This window comes from Botrytis sinoallii (assembly GCF_014898435.1).
Source record: "Botrytis sinoallii strain Bc 23 chromosome Unknown BSIN_001, whole genome shotgun sequence".
In the NCBI taxonomy this organism is placed as follows: domain Eukaryota; kingdom Fungi; phylum Ascomycota; class Leotiomycetes; order Helotiales; family Sclerotiniaceae; genus Botrytis; species Botrytis sinoallii.
Window position 1 is genome coordinate 1960286 of NW_024066028.1, and position 26006 is coordinate 1986291.

At 43.9% G+C, this 26006-nt stretch overlaps 12 protein-coding genes across 12 annotated transcripts; 4 read left to right on the top strand and 8 right to left on the bottom strand.

Annotated features, from left to right (window-relative positions):
* Positions 1-155: 155 nt before the first annotated feature.
* EAF02_000409 (uncharacterized protein) lies at positions 156-2401 on the bottom strand (the record flags this gene model as incomplete). Its single annotated transcript, XM_038896457.1, has 2 exons — positions 156-392; positions 446-2401. The coding sequence occupies 2 exons, from the start codon at positions 2399-2401 to the stop codon at positions 156-158; spliced, it is 2193 nt and encodes a 730-aa protein (XP_038763316.1).
* A 966-nt stretch (positions 2402-3367) lies between these two features.
* On the top strand, positions 3368-4216 carry EAF02_000410 (uncharacterized protein; the record flags this gene model as incomplete). Its single annotated transcript, XM_038896458.1, has 3 exons — positions 3368-3673; positions 3738-3998; positions 4046-4216. The coding sequence occupies 3 exons, from the start codon at positions 3368-3370 to the stop codon at positions 4214-4216; spliced, it is 738 nt and encodes a 245-aa protein (XP_038763317.1).
* A 353-nt stretch (positions 4217-4569) lies between these two features.
* EAF02_000411 (uncharacterized protein) lies at positions 4570-5247 on the bottom strand (the record flags this gene model as incomplete). The annotated part of the gene is made up of 2 exons (XM_038896459.1): positions 4570-4902; positions 4975-5247. 2 exons carry the CDS (start codon positions 5245-5247, stop codon positions 4570-4572), a joined length of 606 nt encoding a protein of 201 aa, XP_038763318.1.
* A 188-nt stretch (positions 5248-5435) lies between these two features.
* Positions 5436-6828, top strand: EAF02_000412 (uncharacterized protein). The gene is made up of 3 exons (XM_038896460.1): positions 5436-5715; positions 5773-6597; positions 6650-6828. Exons 1-3 carry the CDS (start codon positions 5493-5495, stop codon positions 6688-6690), a joined length of 1089 nt encoding a protein of 362 aa, XP_038763319.1. The 5' UTR covers positions 5436-5492; the 3' UTR covers positions 6691-6828.
* A 176-nt stretch (positions 6829-7004) lies between these two features.
* Positions 7005-8129, top strand: EAF02_000413 (uncharacterized protein; the record flags this gene model as incomplete). The annotated part of the gene is made up of 1 exon (XM_038896461.1): positions 7005-8129. The coding sequence occupies one exon, from the start codon at positions 7005-7007 to the stop codon at positions 8127-8129; it is 1125 nt and encodes a 374-aa protein (XP_038763320.1).
* Positions 8130-9055: 926 nt separating this feature from the next.
* EAF02_000414 (uncharacterized protein) lies at positions 9056-10613 on the top strand (the record flags this gene model as incomplete). The annotated part of the gene is made up of 2 exons (XM_038896462.1): positions 9056-9189; positions 9251-10613. The coding sequence occupies 2 exons, from the start codon at positions 9056-9058 to the stop codon at positions 10611-10613; spliced, it is 1497 nt and encodes a 498-aa protein (XP_038763321.1).
* A 168-nt stretch (positions 10614-10781) lies between these two features.
* On the bottom strand, positions 10782-11294 carry EAF02_000415 (uncharacterized protein; the record flags this gene model as incomplete). Its single annotated transcript, XM_038896463.1, has 2 exons — positions 10782-11216; positions 11271-11294. 2 exons carry the CDS (start codon positions 11292-11294, stop codon positions 10782-10784), a joined length of 459 nt encoding a protein of 152 aa, XP_038763322.1.
* Positions 11295-12882: 1588 nt separating this feature from the next.
* EAF02_000416 (uncharacterized protein) lies at positions 12883-14673 on the bottom strand (the record flags this gene model as incomplete). Its single annotated transcript, XM_038896464.1, has 1 exon — positions 12883-14673. One exon carries the CDS (start codon positions 14671-14673, stop codon positions 12883-12885), a length of 1791 nt encoding a protein of 596 aa, XP_038763323.1.
* A 675-nt stretch (positions 14674-15348) lies between these two features.
* Positions 15349-17406, bottom strand: EAF02_000417 (uncharacterized protein; the record flags this gene model as incomplete). Its single annotated transcript, XM_038896465.1, has 4 exons — positions 15349-16276; positions 16337-16827; positions 16899-17010; positions 17153-17406. 4 exons carry the CDS (start codon positions 17404-17406, stop codon positions 15349-15351), a joined length of 1785 nt encoding a protein of 594 aa, XP_038763324.1.
* Positions 17407-17722: 316 nt separating this feature from the next.
* Positions 17723-20265, bottom strand: EAF02_000418 (uncharacterized protein). The gene is made up of 10 exons (XM_038896466.1): positions 19991-20265; positions 19824-19927; positions 19617-19763; positions 19452-19566; positions 19084-19317; positions 18967-19022; positions 18721-18918; positions 18399-18628; positions 18180-18336; positions 17723-18112 (listed from the first exon to the last, which is right to left on the bottom strand). Exons 1-10 carry the CDS (start codon positions 20227-20229, stop codon positions 17892-17894), a joined length of 1701 nt encoding a protein of 566 aa, XP_038763325.1. The 5' UTR covers positions 20230-20265; the 3' UTR covers positions 17723-17891.
* Positions 20266-21416: 1151 nt separating this feature from the next.
* On the bottom strand, positions 21417-22381 carry EAF02_000419 (uncharacterized protein; the record flags this gene model as incomplete). Its single annotated transcript, XM_038896467.1, has 5 exons — positions 21417-21548; positions 21604-21809; positions 21864-22017; positions 22072-22164; positions 22310-22381. 5 exons carry the CDS (start codon positions 22379-22381, stop codon positions 21417-21419), a joined length of 657 nt encoding a protein of 218 aa, XP_038763326.1.
* Positions 22382-23312: 931 nt separating this feature from the next.
* On the bottom strand, positions 23313-24173 carry EAF02_000420 (uncharacterized protein; the record flags this gene model as incomplete). Its single annotated transcript, XM_038896468.1, has 4 exons — positions 23313-23432; positions 23495-23838; positions 23896-23968; positions 24015-24173. 4 exons carry the CDS (start codon positions 24171-24173, stop codon positions 23313-23315), a joined length of 696 nt encoding a protein of 231 aa, XP_038763327.1.
* Positions 24174-26006: the final 1833 nt, after the last annotated feature.

The window sequence follows — 26006 nt, forward strand, 5'->3', positions numbered from 1 at the left end:
CGCAAGTACAATGATGGTATCTATATTTAGATTGTTCAAATCCGCAAGTAATAATAAGAAAGGCATACAAAAGCCTATGATCTAGATGCGATAAAAATACAACGAATTTACATGGTCATCATCCATTATATAGGTACAATTTTGCTTTTTCAACTTCACGTCGCACCACTCTTCAATTCCTGAACTTCGACTTCCTTTACTCCGGGCTCCTTCTTTGGTTCTGGTAATATCTTTCCGTCTGGCCCCCTGGGCTTTCTCTTCCATCCAGTTGACAACAATGGGCCCATCTTGAATCGTGGGAAGGCATGCGCTTCCGTGTTAATAACTATTTGGTCCAAGGGGAGGATATCATTTGGCGAGAAAAGAAGATAAAAATATTTGAGGGTTTCAGCCTGGTTAAAGTCAGCAAATCGTCAATGGCAAGCGGATATAGGGTTGTACTTACAAGCCAGAAACTCTCCATGTTATCCTTGGTTTGCGCAGGTAGAACATTGGCATTAGAGAGACTCGTGAACCCGCCACCTTCGCTAACAGCTGTGTGGTTCATGAAAGACCTAAACATTTCCCATCCCCATTCTCTGTACATCTCCTCTCCTGTGATACGCCACATATAGAACAATGTCTCGATAGTTTCTGGCCTTTGGAGATTGTGGTTATCGTTGTTCTTTATAATGAAGTCCTTGCGCCACTCTTGATTCTCCGGATCATCAAAATTTGTAGGTGCTTGATGTGGTGCATCTTCTGGCAATGGTGGATCATCAATGTTGAAATGTGCGATTTCAGGGGCAAGCCCGGTTGCCATCACTTTGTACATTCCCCAGCAGGTGTGCGTCAATTCTCTTGCTAGTTTCATCTCTTCATCCTTCTTCGCGTTCCAGCTTGGTAGCTTGCGTGCCTCAGCCTCCGTAATGCCACCAGTGGCACCTAGAGCAATTGTTCCACCCATAAAGCATACCAAGTGATCCATCTTTGGCGAAAGAGAGCCACCCAGACCCTCAGGTCGCTCAGCAAGAACAGTAAATTTGGAAGGGCTAGAGTAAGTGATGAGATGCTTCCGAACTCCCTTGAGTGCCTCGTCCCATAATTCTTCATAGATAGGCTCTTCTTTTGAAGTTTGAAGATATTGCTTGATCAAATATTCGTAATATGAATCACCACGGCTGCCAAGACGAATGTTGCTTCCACGGAAGTTTCCAGTATTAGCGTATATGTAGATTGGCAAGAGCCCATCCTCCATGCCATTATCATCAATAATTTTCATCACCTTCTCAGCCTTTTCCCAGTATTCAGTCTCTCCAGTAAGTTTGGTAAGATATTTCAGTTCCAATTGCAACGTCGCTGCCTCTGCTGTGGATGACGCCCCGCCATCATCATGAGATGGAACACCTTTGGTGGTCTTGAGATTAACGCTGGCGAATGGTATTCCAGAGGCAGAGTCAAAGGCGCCAAGCAAACGATCAGCTAAATCCCTTGACTTTTCCAGATATAAATCCTCCCCTGAAGCTCCTTCATCATCCTCGGCCAATGGAGCTAAGTGTGGGTACTCGGTGGAGAGATAATGGGCGGATAGAAGACCCCCAAGCATGCGAATTGTAGTTTCGAACGTGTTGACTTCTTGATCTTGGTCGTAGTCCAGTGAAGTCGTAATCCATTCCCTTGCATGCTGCACCCTGCTCGTCAAATTCATCAATATCATTGTATCCAAAGCATCCACAATTATCCAGCCCATTCCTTTTGGTGTCATTTGCTTTCCATGTTTCGAAATTGGATGAAACTCGTCATAGCCCCATGCATATCGCTCATATGCATCCCAACTCAAAGTAAAAGCCTCCTTGACCCTTTCCCTTCGATCTAGCCAGTCAATTGATTTAGGTCCCTTTTCCTGCCGCTGTAGCCATGTCCATCTGTCTGTCGATTTCTTTTTCGTCTCATCACTGGATCCAAAGAACCCTAAAAAGTATAACGCACAAAATACAAATGCGATGGACCCAATTATGGTGCGCCGCCGTTTGTAAAACGGTTGTGCTCTCCTGGAGGAGGCATATGAATACGGCTTGTCTTTGTACATCGGCAGATCCCTATTTTCTCCAAGAAGGTTTCCAACTCGATCTTGTATGCCGCTAATTACTCCACTTGTATGTGCCGTCGATGATCTCGCGGTCATGCCAGAGGCCGCCCAAGCTTTGTTTTCCAAATTGCGCTGAGGATCTGTGAAAGAGGGGACGTTTTTTGGGATAGAAAAAGTGGACATCTCTTCGACAGCTTGCTTCCCAGACTCATAAGCTTGCTCGCCTGCTTCTTTGACCCTTTGGGTGATATTTGAAGCAGCTTGTGTCGCAGTGCCTCGAAGGATGTTGAATGCTGGAGAGCGGCGTAGATTAAAGGGGTCGCGACTGTTCATGGAAACTTCAAAATCATTTCATTACTAGAAGGCGCGACTATAAACAAACACTAAGATACCCAAAACTTAAAATATCTGAAGCTTATCATTAGGTGTCATTTCTTTCGAAACGGAGAGGCTCAAGAGCTATAAATTCTCGAGAACAGTACACGTAACCTTGGAAGGCGTACTTACCGAGCCTTGGGATAAATTACAGGCTTTATTCTCAGCCTTATATTGCACCTCTGGGTGTCCTACCTGTTAGATTTGCATTTCCAAGTTCTTCTTGAACAGTCGAATCTGTTCAATAAATCTGAAAGACGTTGAAAATGGCGATTTGTGTGTCTACCCGGTATGTTTGGGCAATCATCATGGGAAATTTGGGTAGGCTCTGATGAAACTACGAAGAGTAACTCAGAATTCGAGCATATATATACCTAGTACCTATCGTAGGTATGGCGATAGTTATCTGGGGAGCTTCAGTGGGTAGAGATGGAAAAGCAAAGCTACCCCTGACCGCTATTTTAATTTTAAATGTGGGAATGCGACGAGTAGACTTGATAAGAATGGGTAACTGTGATGAGAATGGCTAGAATCGCCAGGTCTTATAAGTTCGTCTACCGAGCCAGCAAGCCTAGCACTCGAGGCACTGTACATGTAGCTGGCTCGGCTGGTAGGTATCTGACCGTTCCTAAGGAGGAGCTACAAAAGATACAGTGTCATGGATTATCACAACGAATAGTTTAATATTTTTCTATTTTCGAATTTACAAAATCCATAACGTGAATTTACTCTGAAAGTTAACATTTGAACAGAGTTCTTTTTGGCAGGATTTACTAGGGATTCACTAAATATTTATGAACCACCTACATAAAATAAAGCAAGCAAAGCAAGCAAGCAAGCAGGCACAGCAAACACGGTACTTACACCATTACTGATTGATAGGTTCAAATCTTTGACTCTCTAGCCAGTGCTAAACCAGTCATGATGGCAACCCATCGCCATGAATATCGCCAGTGGCCGTTTCTCACGGAAGAAGAGTTTGAGCTCGCCTGTGCGTTTCTGGATCGAAGATATTGTCGAGCATCGTTGGGACCTGCAAGGAAGAACCTCAAGCTGTCCATGGGACGAACAGCAACTACTGGATCATGCTATGTTGAAATCATTCGATTAATTCACCCACCAAAAGATGATGATGATCTGTTACTTGCTCTTAGCAATTTGAGTAGTGGTTACGCTCCAAATTCTGCTCCGAGTCAAGAGGTGGAGATGATGGATGAGGATGAAGACGATGTTAGTGACTCTCTTCATTCGTGTTGACACTATGTGAATACTTAGACTCATTGACATCGTATAGGAGGCACTGCGTCCAAATAAGCCTTCGAGACTGGAGAGTGACGCTATCCCCCGATTCAGTCTATATTCTCACCAGCCTTACGTTACCTATGAGATTCACCTACATCCCACTTATAGAATACCGACTTTGTGGTTCACGCTTCACGATTTACCAAATGATGAGCCTGCGTTTGACATAAATTCAGTGTATCGACATCTCGTGCCTGAAGAGTACAAAAGTGAACTTCGTGCAATGGGAGTTATGGGTGGAATTTCTGCTGCTGTAAGTGGCTAATTTTTGCTACGAGAATACACCCTAACTAGTTTTAGCCGCATCCCATCACAGATGTACCGGCATTCTTCATTCATCCATGTCAAACCAGGGAGGCAATGGAGAATTTTGACTGCCCGGCAGATAATTATTTAATGGTATGGCTTGGCTTGATCGGTGGGTGTGTGGGACTATGGATGCCTCATGAAATGGCTCAGGAAGATCTATAGAGAAGAGCTTTTGGTATTCTGCTTCAAAGAGTTTCGTCTTCACTGGGCATGTAATACATGGATCCACGATATCACATAGATATTGAAGCTTCATGTTCATTTTGTGGACATGCAACGACAAAACCTATCACACGATTGAAACATCACCAATTAGGTATGTACACTTGTGTTGTATCGGAGATACACAATTTCACACGCCATCTCTGACATGTCATTAGAGGTCAATGTACTTCATATGCGAATTGTATAGGAGCCGTAGCCCTTTAGATCCATTTTAGTCGACAACCGTGTGACCAAGACCAATACGCCTCAAACCAGTCCCCAACGCCTTTGCCATGCAATATCATCAGTCGCTAATCGTCATCACTGTCTTCCTCCATTGCAACGTCTCCTTCACTATCTTCCTCCTCCTCTTCATCCCGACGTCTTTTTTGTCCAGCAACACTTGCACTTGGGCTTGTTGCATCTTCCATAGCGTGATCAGAGGCAGGAGCTGGAACCTGGAGGGTTGATGGCGGTGGTGGGGGAGGTAAATTGCTCGTAGTGGTAGCTGCAGACGGCGGCGCATTGAAGATACTTTGCTGCAATTCTGTGGCCACGACCGCAGCCGCTGCTGCAGACGGCATACGGAAAGTACCGTCCAACTTGGCAATGGTATCTGACTTTGATTTGGCATATTGGATATTCTAGTAAGGTGAATGTCAGCCCTCAATCATTTTAAGTAGACGAGCAATAGAATTGTAGGTTTCCCAACTAACCATTTCACGTCCAAGAAACTCAAATCCTTGTAATGCTCTCATAGCCTGAGTCGCGGTCTGGATATCTCTATACACCACGTGTGCTTGACCCCTCATCTTCATTGACTTAAGAGCTATGACATCCAGGACTGGACCATAAGTCGAGCATAATGTGTAGAGTTCTCTTCGTAAATCATCTTTTTGAATCTTCGACGAAGGTAAATTGGTAATGTAAAGGGTTTGGTTTGGAGGGAACGACGTCCTCACTGGGACAGGTTTTACTGCGGCACTCATTCTGTTGTTACTGGGTAGTCAGTCGCGTCTTGAATTTTGGGTACTTCCAACATATATCAATATAGATATAAATTTCGAGAGTCCGCCTTTCGCAGCCTTGCGCTAGCTTGAAGTGGTTAGTAATCAGACGTATAGGGAGTACCCGCCCCACGTTTAAGCAAGCATCTCTCGTCCATGCGGTAATGCCAACATAAGTACATATTTACAGTGATAGTAGAGAGCTCCTCCTATCAAGAAGCAACAAAATGCCTGGTCCAGAAGTTCATCACCTTTTCCATCATCCTATCGCGGATCACTCGTTCTCAGCCGATAGACAGACATTGGCTGTAGCACGCGACACCAGTGTCGAGCTCTATGGACGAGACGGTAAGGGCTTCAAGCTCAAGGACGAATTGAAAGGTCATGACAAGACCGTCACCAGTGTTGATATAGCTCCTAACAGTGGTAGAATTGTAACATGCTCCCAAGGTTTGTACCCATTTAATCTTTCCAATTAATTTAACAATGTTGATAATATTGGGTCAGACCGCAATGCTTTGGTTTGGGAACCATCTCCCACTGGCTATAAACCTACTCTCGTCCTTCTCCGAATCAACCGTGCGGCCACATTTGTTCGATGGTCTCCTTCCGAAACGAAGTTCGCCGTTGGATCCGGTGCAAGGGTAATTGCCATCTGCTACTTTGAAGAGGAGAACGACTGGTGGGTTTCGAAACACATCAAGAAGCCTATCCGTAGCACCATCACGACTGTCGCATGGCATCCAAATTCCGTTCTTCTAGCTGCCGGCTCTACCGATGCCCATGCGAGAGTGTTTTCGAGTTTTATTAAGGGGGTAGATGCTAGACCAGAACCTGGAGTATGGGGAGAACGTCTGCCATTCAACACTGTCTGCGGAGAGTATCTCAACAATTCTGCTGGATGGGTTCACGCGGTATCGTTTTCACCGAGTGGAAATGCCCTGGCCTTTGCTGCACATGATAGCAGCATCACAGTCGTATACCCCAATGGCGCAGACCAACCTCCAAAGGCTGTTGTTAGTGTCAGCACACAGCTTCTCCCTTTTATGAGTTTGATCTGGAATGGCGAAGCTGAGATCATTGCGGCAGGCTATGACTGTGAGGCATTCAGATTTGGTGGTAACGAAGGGGGCTGGCAACTCACAGGCTCCTTGGAATCAAAAGGGGGCCCGGTCAAAGATGTTGGAGAGGAGAGTGCTTTCAATATGTTCAAGCAAATGGACTTGAAAGGAAAAGTCAAGGATGATACACAATTGACAACTGTGCATCAAAACACCATCAGCACTATTCGCGTCTATGAAGGTTCGGAAAGTGGTGTCAGCAAGTTCACTAGTAAGTGCTCTTTTCATCTATATCTTTAAGGGGAAACTAATTGATTTTTTAGCGAGCGGTGTTGATGGAAGAATTGTTATTTGGAACGCTTAGAATAGAGTTGAATAGAAGCACTGACGAGTTTCGCAACTTTGTGTACAAAGCCTCAGCATGCAACGCAGTGGCTCTTTGCCGTTCCATACTTTCCATGCAGAATATAACATATTACATGACCCATTTCAATTATGCCAGAGAACAATCCAGCTAAGTATATTTCCTTCGAGAATCACACCATGTTTCGTTGTAATAGTTGCCCTTAGAGAAACCAGACCTTATCTCTCTCTCTCACCCTCCTTGAAGAATCTGATAATATTTATTTTCATCTTCCATTCGTACCACCTTTGCCCTGACGAAACTTTCTCTGCGCCATGGATTTTAACAACGATGAGAAATCTAAAGCTTTTTATCCTTTTGACATTAATTCATTACGTCACTCCCGAAGTTTTGGAGGCATTGTAAACGGGATCAATAGTCCTATGCAACTATCCAATCAAGCGATTCTTCATCCTCCTGTTGCGTCTGGCAGTCAGATGGCGTCTGTGACGGGAAACGCTAGCGCCGAGGGAAGTAAGCCCTTTCAAGGCGAAAATAGAGCGTCTTTTGGGTATGTATTGCAGGAATCCTCTCCAGCCATTGAGGCGACGATTGATCCTGATCCGGACTGTCTAATGGCCACACCTGTCTCGACCCGACAAAACTCTCAGACCCTACTAGATCCGGGTTACTGTCAATGCCAAGGAGGTTCTCGTACAACTGACAACCGCGCTGAAAATTCACGTGCCCTGCCTCTACGCCACGTTTCTGGCAGTTGCCTTCCCACTATTGCTATGATGCTAAACAACTCTCCATCAGACCGTGTCCCCATGCATTCCATGGGGACTTACACACCGTCTAAACCAACACTGGATAATAGGATGTCCATTTCGAATGCCTCAGATAGTACAGTCGTTGCACCTGTATCGATTCCTGAGCAGCGCTATTTTCTCATGAATACCCTCTACCAAATATGCCTAGATGCCACCACCACTTACATTCGCGCTCTTCCAAATTCTTCTTATATTGGTCTCAGATACGAACAAACTCGTTCATATTCCCACCGATACCATCCATACCGTGGTAGAGGACGAGAAAGGTCACACAACGATGACCATTCCAAGACTCTCATGGACAATATCGAAGTAATCAGTACATTCATATGGAGGAAGGCTAGGAGAGATCAGATGGCACCTCATCGAGCCGAATCGGATGCGGCCATGGATATGAACAATCTTTATAAACGGGGAGAAATTTTGGTCGATGGTATGGAAGAAAGAGCCAGGACTGAGGAAGCGCGAACTGCAGTATTGAATGCGGCTCTGGCGATGTGTGAGTGGTTGAGAATTGCGGAAGCTTGTACTTTATGTAAAGAGATTGAAGGAGAGCTGAGAGATCTCACGAATTTAGAAATGGAACGCGCGAGACAGGAAAATGCTGAGGATGGTGACATTCTCTGAAGAGCGTGTATCTCAGAATTCAGTGAGGATTAAGCTAGGTATGTCCTTTGCAATTTATCAACATTGAACGCAGATAGCACATGATATTCTCATCCAATGTGAATCCACTCTATGAAGCCAGCCTGAATATTTAAAAACTCATAATCGATATCATATCAATATATGATCTTAATGTAACCTATAACACAGAACCATCGAGATGATGTAACATGATATGACGGAATGCAGCCGTGACCTTATGCTGTATCTAAAAAGCGCCTGCTTGATCGGGAAGCCATCTAATAATGATTGAGAGAGCTGAAAGCCAGTACCCGTTGTTCGCAATGAAGTAAATATCAATTTGTTTTCATGGAGCTAAAGAGGACTAGATCTAATCTAATCTTATCTTAGATCTACCTCGGCTCATATGACCGAAACGAACCCGAGTGAGGGGGTCCACCAAAATTCTACACCTTAATCAAAATTCAATATCAAAACAACAGATTCAACTTTTTGATTGAAATTATATACATTAATAATTTATCAAAGAAAGATTCTAAAGCTTCAGTTTTCAGAATAATATAAAATGTGGAGAAATTTAGATTGAATTTTGAAAAAGATTATTTCTAGATTCTCTTTTATTTTTGCGGGGTTGGTGTCCGGCTTTTTCTCGAGGTCGCGAGGGGATATGCACGATAAATTTCGCCATACCGAGTTCCCTGCAGATCGATTACTTCTCGTCCCGTTACTAATTAGAGGATAAGTAAAAACTATGAGGTGTCCGATGAGGTGTCCGATGAGGTGTCCAATGAGGTGTCCGATGAGGTGTCCGATGAGGTGTCCGATGAGGCGTTTTCTATCCTCTGTACGCCCTCCATGACTTCGCAGTAATACTAATATATATATCTATATATCTCTAAACTCACTAAAGGAGCAATTTTCACAAAATGGCAACCATCAAGTCAGTGGCAATCATCGGCGCTGGACCAGCTGGCGCAATTGCACTCGATACTCTGGCTCAGGAGCAAGCATTTGGTGAGATCCGGCTCTTTGAGAGAAGAGAGAAAGCTGGAGGATGCTGGTGAGTACGAAATGTCTGAAGGGTTAGAGCAATAGAACAATCACTCATATTCATCTCACAGGCTCGGAGATCCAAAAGACCACGTCCAACAGATTCCAGATTTTGAAAAACTTGCTTCTCGCAGACCAGACGAGACTCTTCCTATTCCATCCGAACTCCCTACCACGCTTCCGCACAATACCCAATATAGGTTTTCTGATACCTCGATATATCCTACGTTGGAAACAAATGTAGATGCATTCGCCATGTGTTTTTCTCAAGAACCGTTTCCGGAAACAAGATCGGCGGTCAATATTAAGAGGCATGGTGAAAACTCGCCATTTCGCCATTGGAAGGTGGTAGAAAAATATGTTCAAGATTTGGTGGATCGGAAAGGATACCCGGATCTGATATCGTACAATACTACTGTGGAGCTTGTTCATAAAGACCCACATACATCGAAATGGGTTTTGACGTTGCGCAAGCCCCTTGACAATGGAATTGAAGATAGATGGTGGACGGAATCTTTTGATGCAGTTGTTGTAGCAGCAGGACACTACAGTGTCCCGTTTATTCCTTCAACTCCTGGTCTTTCTACCTTCTCCCAAAATTTTCCTGGAAGGGTTCTTCATTCGAAAGCTTGGCGTGACCCAGAAACATATCGTGGGAAGCGTGTAGTAGTCGTTGGCGCCAGCATCTCTGGTTCTGATATTTCTTATGCTCTGGCTGATTATGTTGAACGGCCTCTTCATTCTGTTGTGCGGGGCAAATATCATCCTTATTTTTTTGACTATGCTTTCCAGCATCCCCATATTCTTCGACGTCCGCCTATATCCCACATAACTTCGGATCCTAATACAGATGAGCGAACAATTCACTTTGAGGATGGGTCTAAATTGGAGAAAGTAGACTATATTATTTTCGGAACTGGATATTCCTGGACTCTTCCTTTCATTCCTAATCTCGATTCTACAATTCGCAATAATCGTCTTCCGAATCTGTATCAACATATATTTTGGCGCGAGGACCCTACCTTGACTTTCGTTGGTGCTGTAGCCGCAGGATTTACATTTAAGGTATTTGAATGGCAAGCCGTACTTGTAGCACGATTTTTGGCTGGACACATCACTCTTCCTTCAGCTGAAGAGCAAAAGAAATGGGAAGAAGATAGAATCGCAGTAAAAGGGGATGGAGTACCCTTCACAGCTCTCTATCCCGATTTTGAAGAGTATTTTGAGACCATCAGGGAAATGGCAGGCGAGCCAAAGAATGGTAAAGGTAGAAGTTTACCAAAGTTCCAGAAGTGGTGGGAAGAAGGATTTGACAATGGACATTTGAAAAGAATAGATATGTGGAAAAGGGGGAACGAGGAAGCGAGACGTAGAATCGAGAAAGAGGACCGGGAAAGTGTTGTATCACCAGAATCACGAGTCAGAAATCTGTAAATATCTGTATGGTTACTCAAATAAACATATTGAGAATTACGGTTTAGTGAACCGTTCTTCGATGTTATTGATATATGCGTATGAGTTTTATCTAACTCGATCCGTTGCAGTAGTTCTAGAAGAGCAAACATGGTTATTGCTATACTCTCAGACGATCCGTACTTAACTTTACTCCTCCGATATATCCTCTAACCTCTCCTTCTCCAACCTTTCCGTCTCCAACTTCTCCCTCTCCGCTTTCTCGTTCTTCTTCCGTAACAGTTCTAGTGCAGTCTCCGGGACAAGGATAGCTTCGCAGACATCAACCAATGTGTCCTCTATGTGGGCCGAGGTTTGCTCTCTAATACCACGTTTTCTGTAGTACGGATACCTTTCCGTGAGACGCTGGACAAGTTCACTCATCTTGATAGTGTGCATAGCATATAGCTTCTTGACAAGGTGCCAACCATTTTTGTCTCCACCAAATTTAAAGTAGCTAGACCAGGTATCATCGCCGCTGACATCAATGTCGAAGTCTTTGATATTGTCAACATTTTTGGGTTTTAGATTCCACTTCCATAGTTCCGGGATGCTGCAGAGATTATGGAGTACTGCTTGTCCGTGCTAATTTGGGAAAAAGGTTCCATTGATCTTAACGGCAGGCGCTGCCTCGCTGACAAGCTCGCAACTTAGAATTCTCATCTTCATTCTATAAAAAAAATTGAGGTTATACCGATGGAAAATCATCGAGAATATAGAATCGACCCAAAAAAAGGCCCGGTCACAAGAGATGTCATATTCAAGAACCATACTTTGTATTAAGAAGAAGGGGCGTTGGATTTTAAAACAAAATCTGAACAAAGTCATCGGATCAAGGAATCTAAAAGTCTTCGTTTTATATAAAAGGGCGCCACCCTCAATATTAAGATATGCCTGTCGACAAATCATGAAGAGATTGAAAATTTGAGCTCTAAAGGCAGGGTGTACTTGATCGAAGTACTTTTGGCGAAAGCAGGCTTGTTTTTGTGCGTAGAATTTCTTATTACGATGTAAAGGGATTGCGCCCTCAAACGCACGCAGATCTCGATTAAATTGCGGCTGGGATATCGCTACTGTGATAGGGTTGCGGCCGCAAGCTGCAAATGTTAGTATGTATACGCCCGTCTCATTTGAGATGCTGGAAATAGAGGATACTATATACGAAGATTGAGGATACAAAACTCCCAGATGATCAGACGCACTTGCGGCAATAGATCTAGCAGCAAACACTGTTCCTTCTGAGGACGAATAGAATTCGCCCAATTTCGAGACTGTAAACAATTAGCCTTTTTCAAAACGAAGTATTCAGCTGCTCAATAGACTATGCTTATTCACTACCCTTTCGGATCCACCACTGCTGCAAAAACATGTCCGAATTACTCGTGCCACATCATCTCGGTCTCTAAGAAAGAGACAATTAATTGTTCTGCTTCAAATCAAACTTTCGTCTACAAATAATGACGTTGATGGCCTTGGGAACAGCATGTAAGCGAAACGATTTCACGTTTCTTACTACACAGCAACGGTGTGTAGCTTTCAGTGACTTCGTTCCTTCTTTTTCCTTCTCCCTATTTCCTCATCTCCAAAATAACCAGAGATAAATCATTTCCATTAAGAAAGCCAAGAGATTCCAGACTTCGTTATTATTAAGCCAAAGCAAGCGACTTTAGTGTACGCGTATTTGACTTCAAGAGATTTACCAGGCACACGATTGCTATCCCACCTGAAAAACTCCGTAGTACAGACCAATAAACCACCCATCATGATAGTGTTAGTACCAAGAGCAGGATCCATACCAATCAGCATCGGGGTCAGAAATGCAGTTGTAAAGACTTTACTTTGATGAAGTGTGGACGTCGGTCAAGAAAGCATACTACGCACGAAATATGCAAATTTATCTTCAACGATTTCGTCATCGAGCACATTAATCACTGTTTTTATGCTAGGAAATTAATTGGCTTTCTTAGATTGCTACGAACTGATATTAAAGCAAAGATCACCAGCTGACAAATAAAGCGTGAGAAACGGAACTGCATACCGCGAATCTCTTCGAACCGCCATGCCGTCATGCCACACGTTTCGTTTCATATTTCGAACCTACGATTCTCCCATTTGACGAGGAACTTTAGGTTGCGTAAAGACCCTCGTAGAGTCTGAATGTTCCAAACGGTCAGGAAAACTCTGATCGTCGCATTATTCCAAAAAATTCGAATCCATCAAAGCACCAGAATATCCCATTTCCACCGCAGTCTTATCCATGGAACCCAACATGCCCGAACCTCGCATCCGCAGGCCTGCCTTCACCCTCACCCTCAATAGCCCACTGCCTCTGTCTTCTCTGCCCTTCCCTTTCCCTAAACATCCTATGCTGTTTCTGCGCCTGAAGCGTATACCAATAAAGCCAGCTCTGCAACGGACCCCATCCATGATAAAATTCCGCCCAAACCCGCATCGCAGAAACTCCCGGCCATCCTCTCTCAGCGAACATGCGCGGCCAGTCCCGCATATCGAAAAACCGCCGATCACGATGGTCTGGCGCATCTAAGACCCAGTGAAATTCGGCCCACATGCGGTTTTGCAACGGTGTTCCATCTGTCCATCGACCGGCTTTCTTTTCCTGACTTCTTCGCTTGGCTCGCCAGGTGGCGCTCATGACTTGTGAGATTCGACGACGGGCTTTGTGTCTCTTGGGAATAGGCTCCTCAATCTGGGTCTGTTCCATACCGCCTGCTTTCATAGCCATTTTCTCAACGACATCGATTTTTCGCTTCAATTTGCCGTATTCTGCGTCAATATCATTTGCGGCCCATGCCTTTACCCCATCCCAAATCTGACAATTCTTGATATGAACCTCATCCCTAAACCCTCTACCCTTCAAATCATAGAAAATACGTTTTCTCTGCGCCCACCAAGCTCCGGGCATTCTCTTCTGTCCACGCCCAGCCATCCTCTCTTTCTCCGCATCCACGCCCTCGAATACCTTCTCAAAAACCCCCTCTGCCAACCCCCCATCAACAACAATTGAATCTACCTGTTCGCCCCACGAAAATTGCAAAAGCTGCTCTTGCAACCGAACCACTTCCAGAATCTTCGTATTAGGTTTCTGCCACGGATTGAAATTATCATGCCATTGTTCTCCCTGAACTCGTGCGCGATTCCATCCCGAATTCATATCCAGATGTGGATAAGGATTGAGCTGTTCATCGCGTCGGCACTTTGCCATGAATCCAGCCATCTCATACCATTCCCTCAAGCTCTCTTTCACCATTCTGGGGTGCAAGTGAATTTTGGACGGGAGTGGTGTTCTGGAAGCAAATGACTCGGCGAGACGGCGGGAATCTGGTTGGCCGTATTTCCGCGGTGTGATTGGGGGTGATCGTACGCATTGTAAGTATGTCTGTTGGCTGAGATCTCGGTTGAAGAAGGCTGGCCGCGGTGCGGGAAATTTTGGGCAAATGTTGGGATACTTCTCGTAGAGTGCTCGGAGTTCAATACGGCTTGTTGGACTGACGATCATTGAAGTTGCTGAGGTAGTGGTCAAACTTGTGACAATTTTACTTGGGTTGCAAATTTTTCCTTTGTAGTTTGGGTGTCGAAGACTGCTGATTTCTGGAACAATAGTGCTGTCAGATGCTTGCTTTTGGTGGACAGTTTTAAAGACGACTGCAGTCTGAGCTGTATTATCGACTTTCAGACTTGGATTTGTGCTGGTAGATGTGGAGCTGGATGCTGAGCTGGAACTAGAACTGGAGCTGGGCAATGAAGGTTCTGGTGTCAGCATAGATGGCTTTGTGTTGACTGTCAGAGGATCGATCTCTTCATCATCAACAGCCTTATGCTCTGCAGTTGTACAAATACCAGTTCCTCTTTCATTATCTTTATCAAAATCCGGCCCAGGTTTGTCAGCTACCCCTTTCAATCTGAGTTTGTCATCACAGATAGAAACAGAAGAATTAAAAAGCTGAGCAAAGTCAACATCAATGTAAGAATCAAGAGCCTGGAATTCTTGTAATGGTGTCTGTGTAGCAGAAATTTGTTCCATTGAAATGGTGATCTTTTTGTTGTCCTCAAGAAGGTAGAGACTGTTTTTTTTTAACTTGAAGCTGGTTGGGGAATCAAAAAGCTATTATGTTGTTGTCGTTGGGCTAGAGAAACTGGCACGGGGCCAAAAGGAAATTGGGAGCAAATTTAAGAAGTACACACCATATACAGTGAATAGAGGATGACTAACAAGGTCCGAAGTTAATGTGAATAGAATTTGATAGATCAATTAAGAGCAATAATATGTGTCTGAAGATCATCAGGTAATAGTAGTTATTTTGATACAACTTGAAGGGTTGTGCTCGCTTAATTGGCTTGAATGGACAGGGGATTCCTCATCGTGATTTTCAAAGCATTGAGTGGCAATGCATGATCTAGCAGTTTGACCTTGCACAAGTTTGATTGCAGAAGTGTGCGGGAAAAAAAAGAATCGCAAAGTTCAGGACTAGCCCAGCAGACTGCTGGATCTTCAAGATAAAATTGTTTCAATTACTTGAACATTTTTGGATCTTCCAAATGCTAGTGGAATCCACAATAGTTGACCATACACCACACCACAATGTTACACCAATTGTATTCCATTTTCCAAAAATTGACCAATACCCAACCAACCAAGCTCCAGTAAGACCCCGTATCATCATTCATTTCTCGTATCACTAACCCCGTAGGGCCCTGATTATCGCCAATTCCCCTGACTCAATGATAGAAGCCCTTGTATACAATCGACATCGTCCTTCTTGCTCGGGCTCACCGGAGCTTGCATAAATTGTTGAACATCATCATCGGGAGCTTTGGTGTTCTTTGTACTAGCTTCTGCATCCTCATAAACTTGGGGCTCAGAATGAGCGCTCTTTCTTCGCTTATTTTTATTGACGCCAAATTCTGCGTGAGTAGGGATACTAGGATTGTCTTGAAGAATTCCTTTCGGTTCTCTGTCACTCTCCTTTTGGATATGAGCAGGTCGCCGGCGTGGGTTTACGCTATTTTGAGACGGGATCCAATTCTCCTTGTCCGAGTCTCCTGATGGAGATCTCATCAACGGATCTTTATCACTAATCGGCTGTCCCGCTTTTTTAACACCACTCTGCATCCTCGCAACACTTGAGGATGCGCGTCCCATTTTAGGTCTTTTCCCTTGCAGATTCGGTCGAGATGGTGTGTTTCGTTTATTAGGGTTGGGTTTTAAAGCACTGCTGCTTGTCGAGCGGATAAGACTAATAGCTGCGATTGCTGAACCACTGGACTCATTTTCCGCCTGAGTGGTCAGTTCGTCACGAGGCTCTCCTTCGGCACAGAATTCCCAAGTCCGTGCATCACGCGAGCGGCCACTTAGTAGACGAGGCGTGAAAGGGCCATTAAAGGATGAAGATCCCAGAGGTAGGGCACTATGGCTGCGATATAAGCTTCGCATTCGCTTTAGTGGAATGACGCTGGATAATGACGATGTAGGCCGTTCGGCATGTGGGCGGGGAGGGGTGATTTCTCCTTCGACTAACTCTGCTCTACCATCCAGGCCAGTTGAAAGACGCACTCGAGATGTAGCAGATGGGGTAGTATCTGTTGTGATTCTTTCAGGGCAAGACGATGGGAAGATTTGTCGAGAACTAGGGATACTTTGTCAGTAGCTTATTCGCGATAGAAGGATTAGAACTGGGATTGCATACATGGTGGGAGTTGTGAACATGGCACTGTGAGCAGCAACAGGGGTTGAGAATGGGTTCACATTGTTCCAACGGTTGGCCAGATATCCAGGTGTAGCGGAAAATGATTGGGATAGGGCTTCCGAAACCGATTGGGAGCGAGTTTCCTTGCTGGGTGTCTCTGAGACCAGAGAACTGAGTTCGGTCTTTAATGGAAGCCTTTGAGTACTTTCCGCAACTTTCTCTGGAGATTTGATTGTAGATGTCATTTCGGGTGCTGACAACTCGACGGCCTGTGGAATTCGAGATTCCTCCTCATTATCAAGTGTTCTTAAGGCTTCGTTTGGCAGTAATGATTCAGCTTGCTCATCTGTTTCCTGGCTGCTACTATAGTTGACTATGGATGCAGGATCAGAAGACAAGGGATCCAAGCCAAGACCAAAGGCTGCAATCTCATGTGGGAGAAGGGGACGCGACTTTCTTCGATTGATTTGGCGACGATTTTGGAACCATATCTATGGGGATTGACTCGTCAGTCGGGACGCGTCTTGTAATACAGTACAATAGAACTCGGCAATAGCCATACCTGAACTTCTTTCTCGTTCAATCTAACACTTTTGACGATTTCTGCACGCGCTGCTTTGTTCGGTTTGGGGTTTTCCTTGTACTGGGCTTCGAGAAATGCTTGGTCTTCGGGGCTACAGGAATCAGAATCATCAGCACACCACACTTCGTATAATGTATAACATTTTGTATGGAAACAGCAAGTTTAAGCCAAAAATGGCCAAAAATGACCTCCAAAGGCCTGCAAAGGGCAGATGATGATATAATCCTGCGTACCTGGTTCGTTTCCTTTTCTGCTTCCCGCCTTCCAATTTCCCTTCATTATCAGGGGCCTCTTCCTTGAGGGGAACGTCGTGTGAGGAATTGGCGGGCTCTAACTCCCCGTTGTTGTCTGAATGATTCGGGCGTTCCTTTTCTACTTCGAGTAGGCTCCGGGAGTGAGATTCAGAGCTAGGTTGAGGAATATGTTCAGGGAGAGTTGGTGAGGGAGAGCGGGGTGGAGGCATCGGGGGTAGAGTCGCGTCGTCCATATTAATGATTATTCATACCAAATGAATATGTAATTGAAGGATGGAATATAGAAAATAAGTCCTCAATAACAAAAATTCCAATTCCTGTGTGGATAAAATGAATTGGGAGGGATGAGGAACTAGGGGAGGATGATTTGTATGCATGAGTTGAGGTCGACGCGTTTGGGGACCGCGACGCAAGCGAGAATCTAAAGAATCTAAGGAATTTCCACATCTACCCCGGAACAGATAATGTTAACATCACGAAGTATGACCAATTAATTTAAATGTTTCATGCAGTTCAAATTCAATTGATCAGAACATTCAAGGTTCGTCAATATCTCACATTCAAATTTCATAGTTTAATAAAGTCTTGGTAATATATCTAAATTTGCTTCATGACGAACAATTGATCGTTAACACGTGACCTGCATGCACTTTCCGATACAGGACAGGGATTCTTAGTGGTATACAGTATCCTCTTAAACAAAAATACTTTTCCATCTTTACCAGTTGGGTAATCCATCTGGTAGAGCTGCTGCTATACTAGATTCTGATGTGGATGACGGCAAGGCAACAAAAGGTTCAGTATGAGTAGCTGAAGCGGTACCCGGGCTTGAATAGTTACTAGCAACTCTTGCCTTTCCTTCCGCGATGTCGAGGTCAAGTAACGTTCGTCTGAAAAATTCCAAACTTGCTACTGGCTGGTAGTATGGTACTTCATGACCTTTTGATAAGAGTCAGTAAGTGAATCAAATGTTGATAATATACAAGTAGGTATAGGGAGATATGACACACTGCTTCGTAAATTCTCAAGAAACTGAAGTTTCCATACTGTCTCACTTCTCCATACTCTGTTCCATCGACGATGAATGGAGCATATCCTGCTGCCGCAAACTCAGCGCTGTGAGTATAGTTTGCGGCCAAGGAAATGGCTTCTCCTCCAAACCACTAATTGGTCGTGTTAGTTTCGGTTCTTAGCTGTAATGAATAATTATCTGGGATAAACTTACATTGCATATATAATCTGCATCACCGTAAAATAGCGATACTCTAACGTCGTTTGCGAGTAAATATTCTATATCTTCCAAGAAAGTGGGATAGATAAAATCTCCAGTCTGTTGGAATGCGTAGTAAACTTCATTATTGGCGTCCTCGCTATAATTTAAGTTTACTCCTAGAGCATTTTGTGTAGAGGCCAAGTTGAGGTAATCAAGAAAGTATGTTGGTGGAGTTGGATCATCTGAAAATTTGGTTAGCTCAAATTCATGTCAATGTAATCTTTGAATCGTATGGAGAAGAAATTGAGGAGTGTATTAAAACGAGCAAACGAACCATATGGATGTCTGATGTCATAGGCTCCCCGCCCTCCATATGTATAGAAGACCCCTTCCACTGTGTCTCTGCAGAGGTTCTCGGCTTCAGTGCAAATTGCTTGCTCTACAGCCGTTGTCAAATTTGTTGCTCTGCAAAAACCGATCTGGTCAAGGCAGCCATTGCCCATATTCAAAGCAAACTTCGCAAAGTTGTAGACTATTGTAGTCAGTATAGTGAGCGAATGTTTGGTAGCGGTTCAAGTACCTGTGTCGTTATAAGCCTTGATGCCATATGTGTTATTCACGGCAAATTCGGGATAACTATCAGTTACATGATTAGTAGATCTTCGATGCATATACAAACATCGGTGACCTGACTTACAAGGGTGCTTGGATATATTCGTCGATAATTCCATTACCAACACCAAGGGTGTTGAAGTCTAGTTGAATACCTGCAATAGTGCCGTTTGCAATTTCCTGGTTTCTGTCGTAGAAGTACTTGTAAAAAGCTGGACCATAGTGACCCCCATAACTTTCTGTCCATAGATTGAATTCCTTTTTCGTGGTGAGGTTGACAGCTGGGTCGAGTTGGGGCAAGCCGCCAAGAAATCCTTGCCTGTGGAACATTAGGACGATGAAAATTTTACAACCGTTATAGAAGGTTGAAGATAACAGAGATGAGAGATCCCAAAAATTGAAGCATGAGCAGCCAGTTTCTACATCTTCAGCAGAGGAAAAAGTGTTTCTTACAGAACGTGCCAAGCGGCCACAGCCGACAAATCTGTCGTGTCGAGGGCTGTCGCATTGATGACAGGATATCTTCCTTGTGCTCCAGCAAATGAAGAATTTTCATAAACACCGGTGGCTGTTTCCGAAGTTAGTACGTCTTCATAAACGGTGTGCCGAGCTACTTACATGGATTCAAACTTCCTTCGCCTTCAGAACCATACGAAAAGCCAACGCCCAGAGGTTGAGAAAGGAACAGTAAGTTCGAATACTCGCTAAACGAATAAGGGTTCAATTCGGTAGTGAGGTTTACTGTAACATTACAAGGCCCCAATTCTGGCAAGGTCAGCTAGTTTCCAATGGATGTTCCATGATGGTACATGCCTTGGAAGAGACCAATCATAGAATCGGAACCTGGTCCACCATTAAGCCATAAAGTGACTGGCGCATTTGCAGGATCGTTTCGAGCTTCAAAAAACCAGAAGAAGGTGTGTGAGTTTCTAAGAAAGTTTAGCATCTTGTGCCTACATTACTTCAAATGTCAGGCTTCAAGAATAACGTACGCATCAAGGTCGATATATCCCGAGTATGAGTTCACACCAGGTGTTGTTTCGCACACGCCTTCTTTCCCGGGCTCCTTGTAACGAATCGTTATGTTTTGAGGTGTAACCAGAGTCTTCACCCCAGTTGCATTTGCTGGGACGCCTCGGCCCGCCAGACTAGCTTGCACATTCCTTTGGGTGATTTTGGCACCGTCCACCACTGTGAACAATGCCAATCCTGCCGTTATTGGGGAAATCATTGTTTACACAGAGTATATTCAACGAGTGTCATAAACATGCTTCTGTGAACAGGCTTGGGGGTACAGTACTTATAGGTATGGGAACACACGTCAACATCGCGAATCTTAACGTCCTTCCTGATGTGTTTTAGCTCATTATCACTATGCAAAACGCCCGCATCAACTCCACTGAATGAGCAGTATTCAAACCTCGTCACATTTCAAGCAGTTAAATCGAGCTCGGAATACGAGGTATAGTAGCCGCCTCATCATATTGCAGATCGAGTGACGATTGTACTTCAAGGATAATCTAGGAATCTTGCTCGAACTGCATTGCGTAGGATAGGGTTTGTAGATAAGACAAATGAATACAAGGAGAGTTCGGCTCGGAAACTATTCATTGGGCAATTATGGTGAACAAACTTGTTAGCCTTCGCTCAATGTGGTATAATGTTGTACACGATAAGAAGTGGTGCGGGGTTTGTTGGTTGGGGTATTTAAATGCAATATTCGTGTATGGAGTATTTCTCATATCGGAGAAGCATCTCTGTTGGGAAATGCATCTCATACAGGGATAGGACTGGCGAAAACAACGAAGAGTATATCGTCATATCCTTCAAGGTCAAGCTGGTACCAAAACTCGATGACAAGCAAACAAAAAGCATGAGGGGTAGGTAGTAATAAGAACTTGTAAATCGACAATCCGAGCTTCCTTCTCTGGCCTAGTAGCTAAGTCTGACCGCTGATGTAGAAAGTATCTAGATTTGAAATTGGCAAATGATGAGATATGCTGATAATACATGTCTGGGAGGCTGGGTGATACTTAAAAATTCAATTTCCTGGTCATATCCAATCACATTTTAACCACTTTTTTTTCCTGTATGGCCTTACAAGCCCTTGAGTTCATAAAGTTGTCTATCAAAAGAACTAATGGCTTTTTGCTCTAGCTACGTAAGCTGCCAATGGCAGTGATATCTCGAGAATCAATTCTATCTCAAGATGTTCGTCGCTCGTAAAATTCCCAATCCATCCCTCCCAGCATACCCCTTGGCCTGTGATGTGCCCTGCCCCGAGTAAACGAGAGAGCGTCATCTGCCTCTATCCGCAAAACCGATCGACAGGAGAAATGCAAATACCACCGAGAGAAAAAGAACTATCTAAGATGCTGCTAATTGATCGAAGGTCCTCTGGACATTATTGCGGTCGATTTACAAATCGTTGTCATCCTCATCTGGGAGTGGCATAGCGGCGGCGTCTTCCATCTCCTTGTGGTAAACCTTCAAGAGCTCCTCGTCGACTTGTGCAGTTGGTGGTGCCAATGCTGGTGCAGCAACGAATTCCTGATACATATTAGTCACAATACTTTGAGAATCATGGAGATAGTTGTGCCCGTACCAAAGTTGGGTTACCAACGAGCTTGCGGGCCAACCACAAGAAAGGCTTCTCGAAGTTGTAGTTGGATTTGGCCGAAATATCGTAGTACTGGAGATTCTTCTTTCTGTGGAAGGTGATGGTCTTTGCCTTTACTTTACGTTCCTTGACATCGACCTTGTTTCCGGTAAGAACAATAGGAATGTTTTCGCAAACACGAACCAAGTCACCTATTTGGAAAATTAGTTGAGACCATTCTAACATGAGAGTTTGAAGGAACTTACGATGCCAGTTAGGAACGTTCTTGTATGTGATACGGGAAGTAACATCGAACATGATGATACCGCATTGGCCGTTAATGTAATATCCATCACGGAGACCTCCGAACTTTTCTTGTCCAGCAGTATCCCAGACGTCGAATTGAATGTTTCCCAAGTTCTGCGAGTGTTAGTAAACCTTGCCTCGGATCAAGGTGGGGAATTCGCAACATACGGTAGTAAATCCAAGGGGGTGAACTTCGACACCGAGAGTAGCAATATATTTCTTCTCGAACTCACCAGTCAAATGGCGCTTGACGAAGGTGGTCTATTTGATGATTAGTCTATGATTCAAGACGCTACTACGCCACTATCGTTGGAATGAAGGCGCAAATTTCGCGACAATGATATCCAACTTAACAACTTGACAACGGCGGGAGCAATATGGCCATCTCTAAGTTCGACTTGCTTACCTTTCCGGTTCCTCCATCACCGACAAGCACAAGCTTGAAGGTTGGTGTGGTTGTAGCAGAGGACTCCGCCATGATTTCTTTATGTTTTCGTTAGGTAGAAGTTGAGGTAAGCAGATCTCGCACAGGTCGATACTGTTGATCAAATGGTCAGCGCAAATGAAAAATTGTTGATGCGAAAACGAATTTGATGACTAGAAGAGTTGTAGAGGAGGGGGGGTACCTGTTATCGTTGAAAATTCGTCGTGGACGTGGTGGAGTATGATTTGGTCTCCAAGGATGTGAGAATGTTTTGATTGCTACAAGACCAAAACTTTAGTGAGAAGAAAGCGGTGGGCGAACTTTATGTAAGCGAAAAATGGATTTTTTGACAGAAGTCACGTTATTATTCTGTCATTCATTGGATTCATTCACCTGTCAACCAATTTCAAAATCTTGGAACTGTGGAATTAAGTGGAATGAAATTTTTGAATGCATGAATGCAGTTTGTGAATTATCACGTTATATTGTTTTGTTTCGGAATTATCATTTGATTTTATCTGAATCGAAGCCTTTGGGTAGTATGGTGTGTACTTACGAGCCTACCTGGTAGGTAGCTGATATCAAAAGCGTCATTTCATTGTTCGTCTTTGTTTACTTGCACGCACAACTACCTAGGTACCTGCTAGGTATCAAGATAGTAACAAGTATACCCGTGGACATTCTATCACAGTAGGTATCTTCCGGAAGCTATTGAGAAGCTACTGGTCAACCGCCTTAGTTATCAGATGTAAGATCATCTAGTCGTTTCTATACCAGGCTATCTAGTTTGACCTTGATACACAGAAAGTGTTACTGGTAACTACTAACGTGTATTGAATCTAACGATGCCCAAATCAACCTTATGTGTTGGCATGGAAAAAATTGGGCCAAACTATTCCACCAGAACCCAAACGCCATGTAAACTCCTACGCTCGAATAGCAGATGCCACAATATGCCCAGGCGTTAGGAGTAGTCAATTTTAATCTACAATGGCAGAATGTGACAGCCCAAAAGCCCTCTGCCTCCCCAATTTCTTCGTGGTGTCAAACTTAATTGTAGCTCTTGGCGTCCCAAATCTCTTGAAACCTTTACCATAACCTCGCGCTATTGTCAAAGTATAGATTAGTAAGATTTTCGAGCATCTCGTCATGATAGAGAACACATACGCCCTCATTTCCTTGTACACATTCTCCCACCCTTTTCAAGCCATCATGATTCGCATGATTCACATAACCAAAATTTCTGATTGTATCACCAGCTTTTAGACCAGCATCGTCCGCAGGGCTTCCCGCTGCAACGCTATTGACCTTTGCAAAAGGTAGATCCAAAGGTGCTGGCTCATCGAAAGAAGGTACAATTCTACCAGCCTGAACTTCGTCGACAACGGGCTCCTCTGTGTTTGGGCTTTCGGCAAGTCTTGCAAAATGTTCGTGAATATGCTTCTCAATGACGCTCATAAGGGCTTTGTGGTCGTTTTTGAGATAAATAATCCGTGATCTAGTAGTTCTAACTTTACGGACTAAATTAGCTTAGATCATACATACTTTCATGAAAGTAGAATGCTTACTTTGTGCAACGTCTAAATCTGCTCTAGGGAAACCATCAGGAGTTAAAAGTCTTGTATTCATGTCCACGCCATGCTAATGTATATTAGCAGAAGCTCATATGATTTGAAGTATAACCTGCCGAGTCAAGAACACCACTCAGAGCTTTGATTTCAGCTTCTATATTGTCTTTCTTGGCCTGAAGTTGAGCAAATGTTAAGCCATTAGTTTGCATTCCATTTGTGGCTCCTGGTCCAGAGGTAGGACCAGAGGGAATCGTAGGGGCATGTAGATTTTCCATGTCTAAAGGTAATCCCATCTCACGTTGTGCTGCTGCTTGATATTCTTGAAGAAAGTGAGATCATTCATTCAGCCTTGTGGATTATGTTAGACCAGGCTGCGTTGATAGACGCAATGCATGAAGCTTATGTAAAAATAGCGGGGTAAGCCAAAGTAGAGCTCCGATGATGACTAATCTCTCGCTCCACAATTCTGCATTCACTCCAGTTGACCAGCTTCAGTTCCTGAGCGTCTTCATGAGGCTGTTGAATCACAAGTGTGATTTGGCTGTGTAAGTGTGCTTAGACAGAACGGTGTGAGGATCAATGCATAAGACATTTTCTCCCTTCCAAATGTGTTTTATATTGATAAAATGCACCATGGACACAAAGTTGGCAATTTGCTAGTTGAAGTTTTCTTGCGACGAAGGGGGAATGAGAAGTTTGCAATGCCAGAGTTAAGTCACAGTACATTGGGAACGAAAAATGTAATAATTATGACAGTCTGGAGACATATCATACCTCTGCATGTCTCTCTTCCCGTCATCCTTGCCCGTTCATTCAGCCATTGTGTATGGGCGTTCCGCGCATCTTTAGGCCAAGAAATCGAAAGAATGGTAATTCATCTTCATATTATTGTGGAACTTGTACACCAACGAGAATTAGTGGTTCCCTCTAGCATGATAGTAAATGCAAGCATTTGAGGATCAAAACAGTCAGTTATGGATTAGCAGCACCAGCTTGATGCCGTGGAATACTATCTCAACATCCAGGTAGTGATATTGGTGGAGTAAAAATCAATAGTATTCACGTAAACTTTCTTTCTTTGCAAGGGGCGCATGTTCATCCTCTCACCAGTACCCTCTTTACTCCCTGAATATATCTTTTAGCTTTGTGGAGGATTTGAAAAAGTTTATAGGCTTGTTTGGTGATGTACTAGTGGCTGGCGTGCGAGTGTTGCATCGAAAGTTCTGTAGAAAGGATGAGGAATCTGTATGGTGACTAGAGAGTGATCGTGACAAAACTACATGAAGAGAGAGCTCTGTTGATCCCTAATCCTGTTTGTTATGCGTAGATCTTATTTGCAAGAGTTTATGCTTGATTCCTGAGGAGCAGTGCGGTGCTTAGCTTCTGCACATATAACGCTTGTGGGATTGGTATATGAAGATGAAAACTTTGTGACAACCCCCTGTGTAAACCGCATTGCGAAACTTCACCGCAGATGCATACCTGGCGTTATTATTTGTGACTCGCAACAAGAAATCGGGTTAAACAATTGATATATACGATGACTCGTATGACCAAAGCGCCATTCCATTCTTCAAGTATAAGGAGATGCAAGGTAACTTACCGCAAGCGTCTTATCATTTCCAGAGCCACCAATACCAGTAAGTGACTCTGAGCCAGCAAGTGTATCGCTGTGATGGCTGATGACTGTCAGCATCGTTGGGCAAAAGGTCTCTAGAGCTGCGCTTCGAGGGATGCGTTGACAGTCTAAAGATATGATTTGCGAATAAATTTAGCAGCGGTAGCCGAAAGCCGTACATAGTTTGTTTAATTTGCCGAGTGCAACTGTTCCTTGAGGGGTTTTGAGTGTGATTGATGACTTTTGTTAATTCTTCTGTATTTTTCTATCTCTTCTGGTCAGTAAATCAAGACTTGAAAAGAAGTGTCTGGGGTTTGGCAGGCGTCAACCCACGAGATCAGGTGGATGGCTTTTATATAGTGAGCCCAAGCTAGGGGACGATTCTGTATGATCATAAATGAGTCTACAAATTCAAAGAGTAAGGACGAGAGAGCAAGAGGGGGTTAGTTTTATCGTTTTAGGGAAGCTATTCCGTGCTGGTAATGGGGGA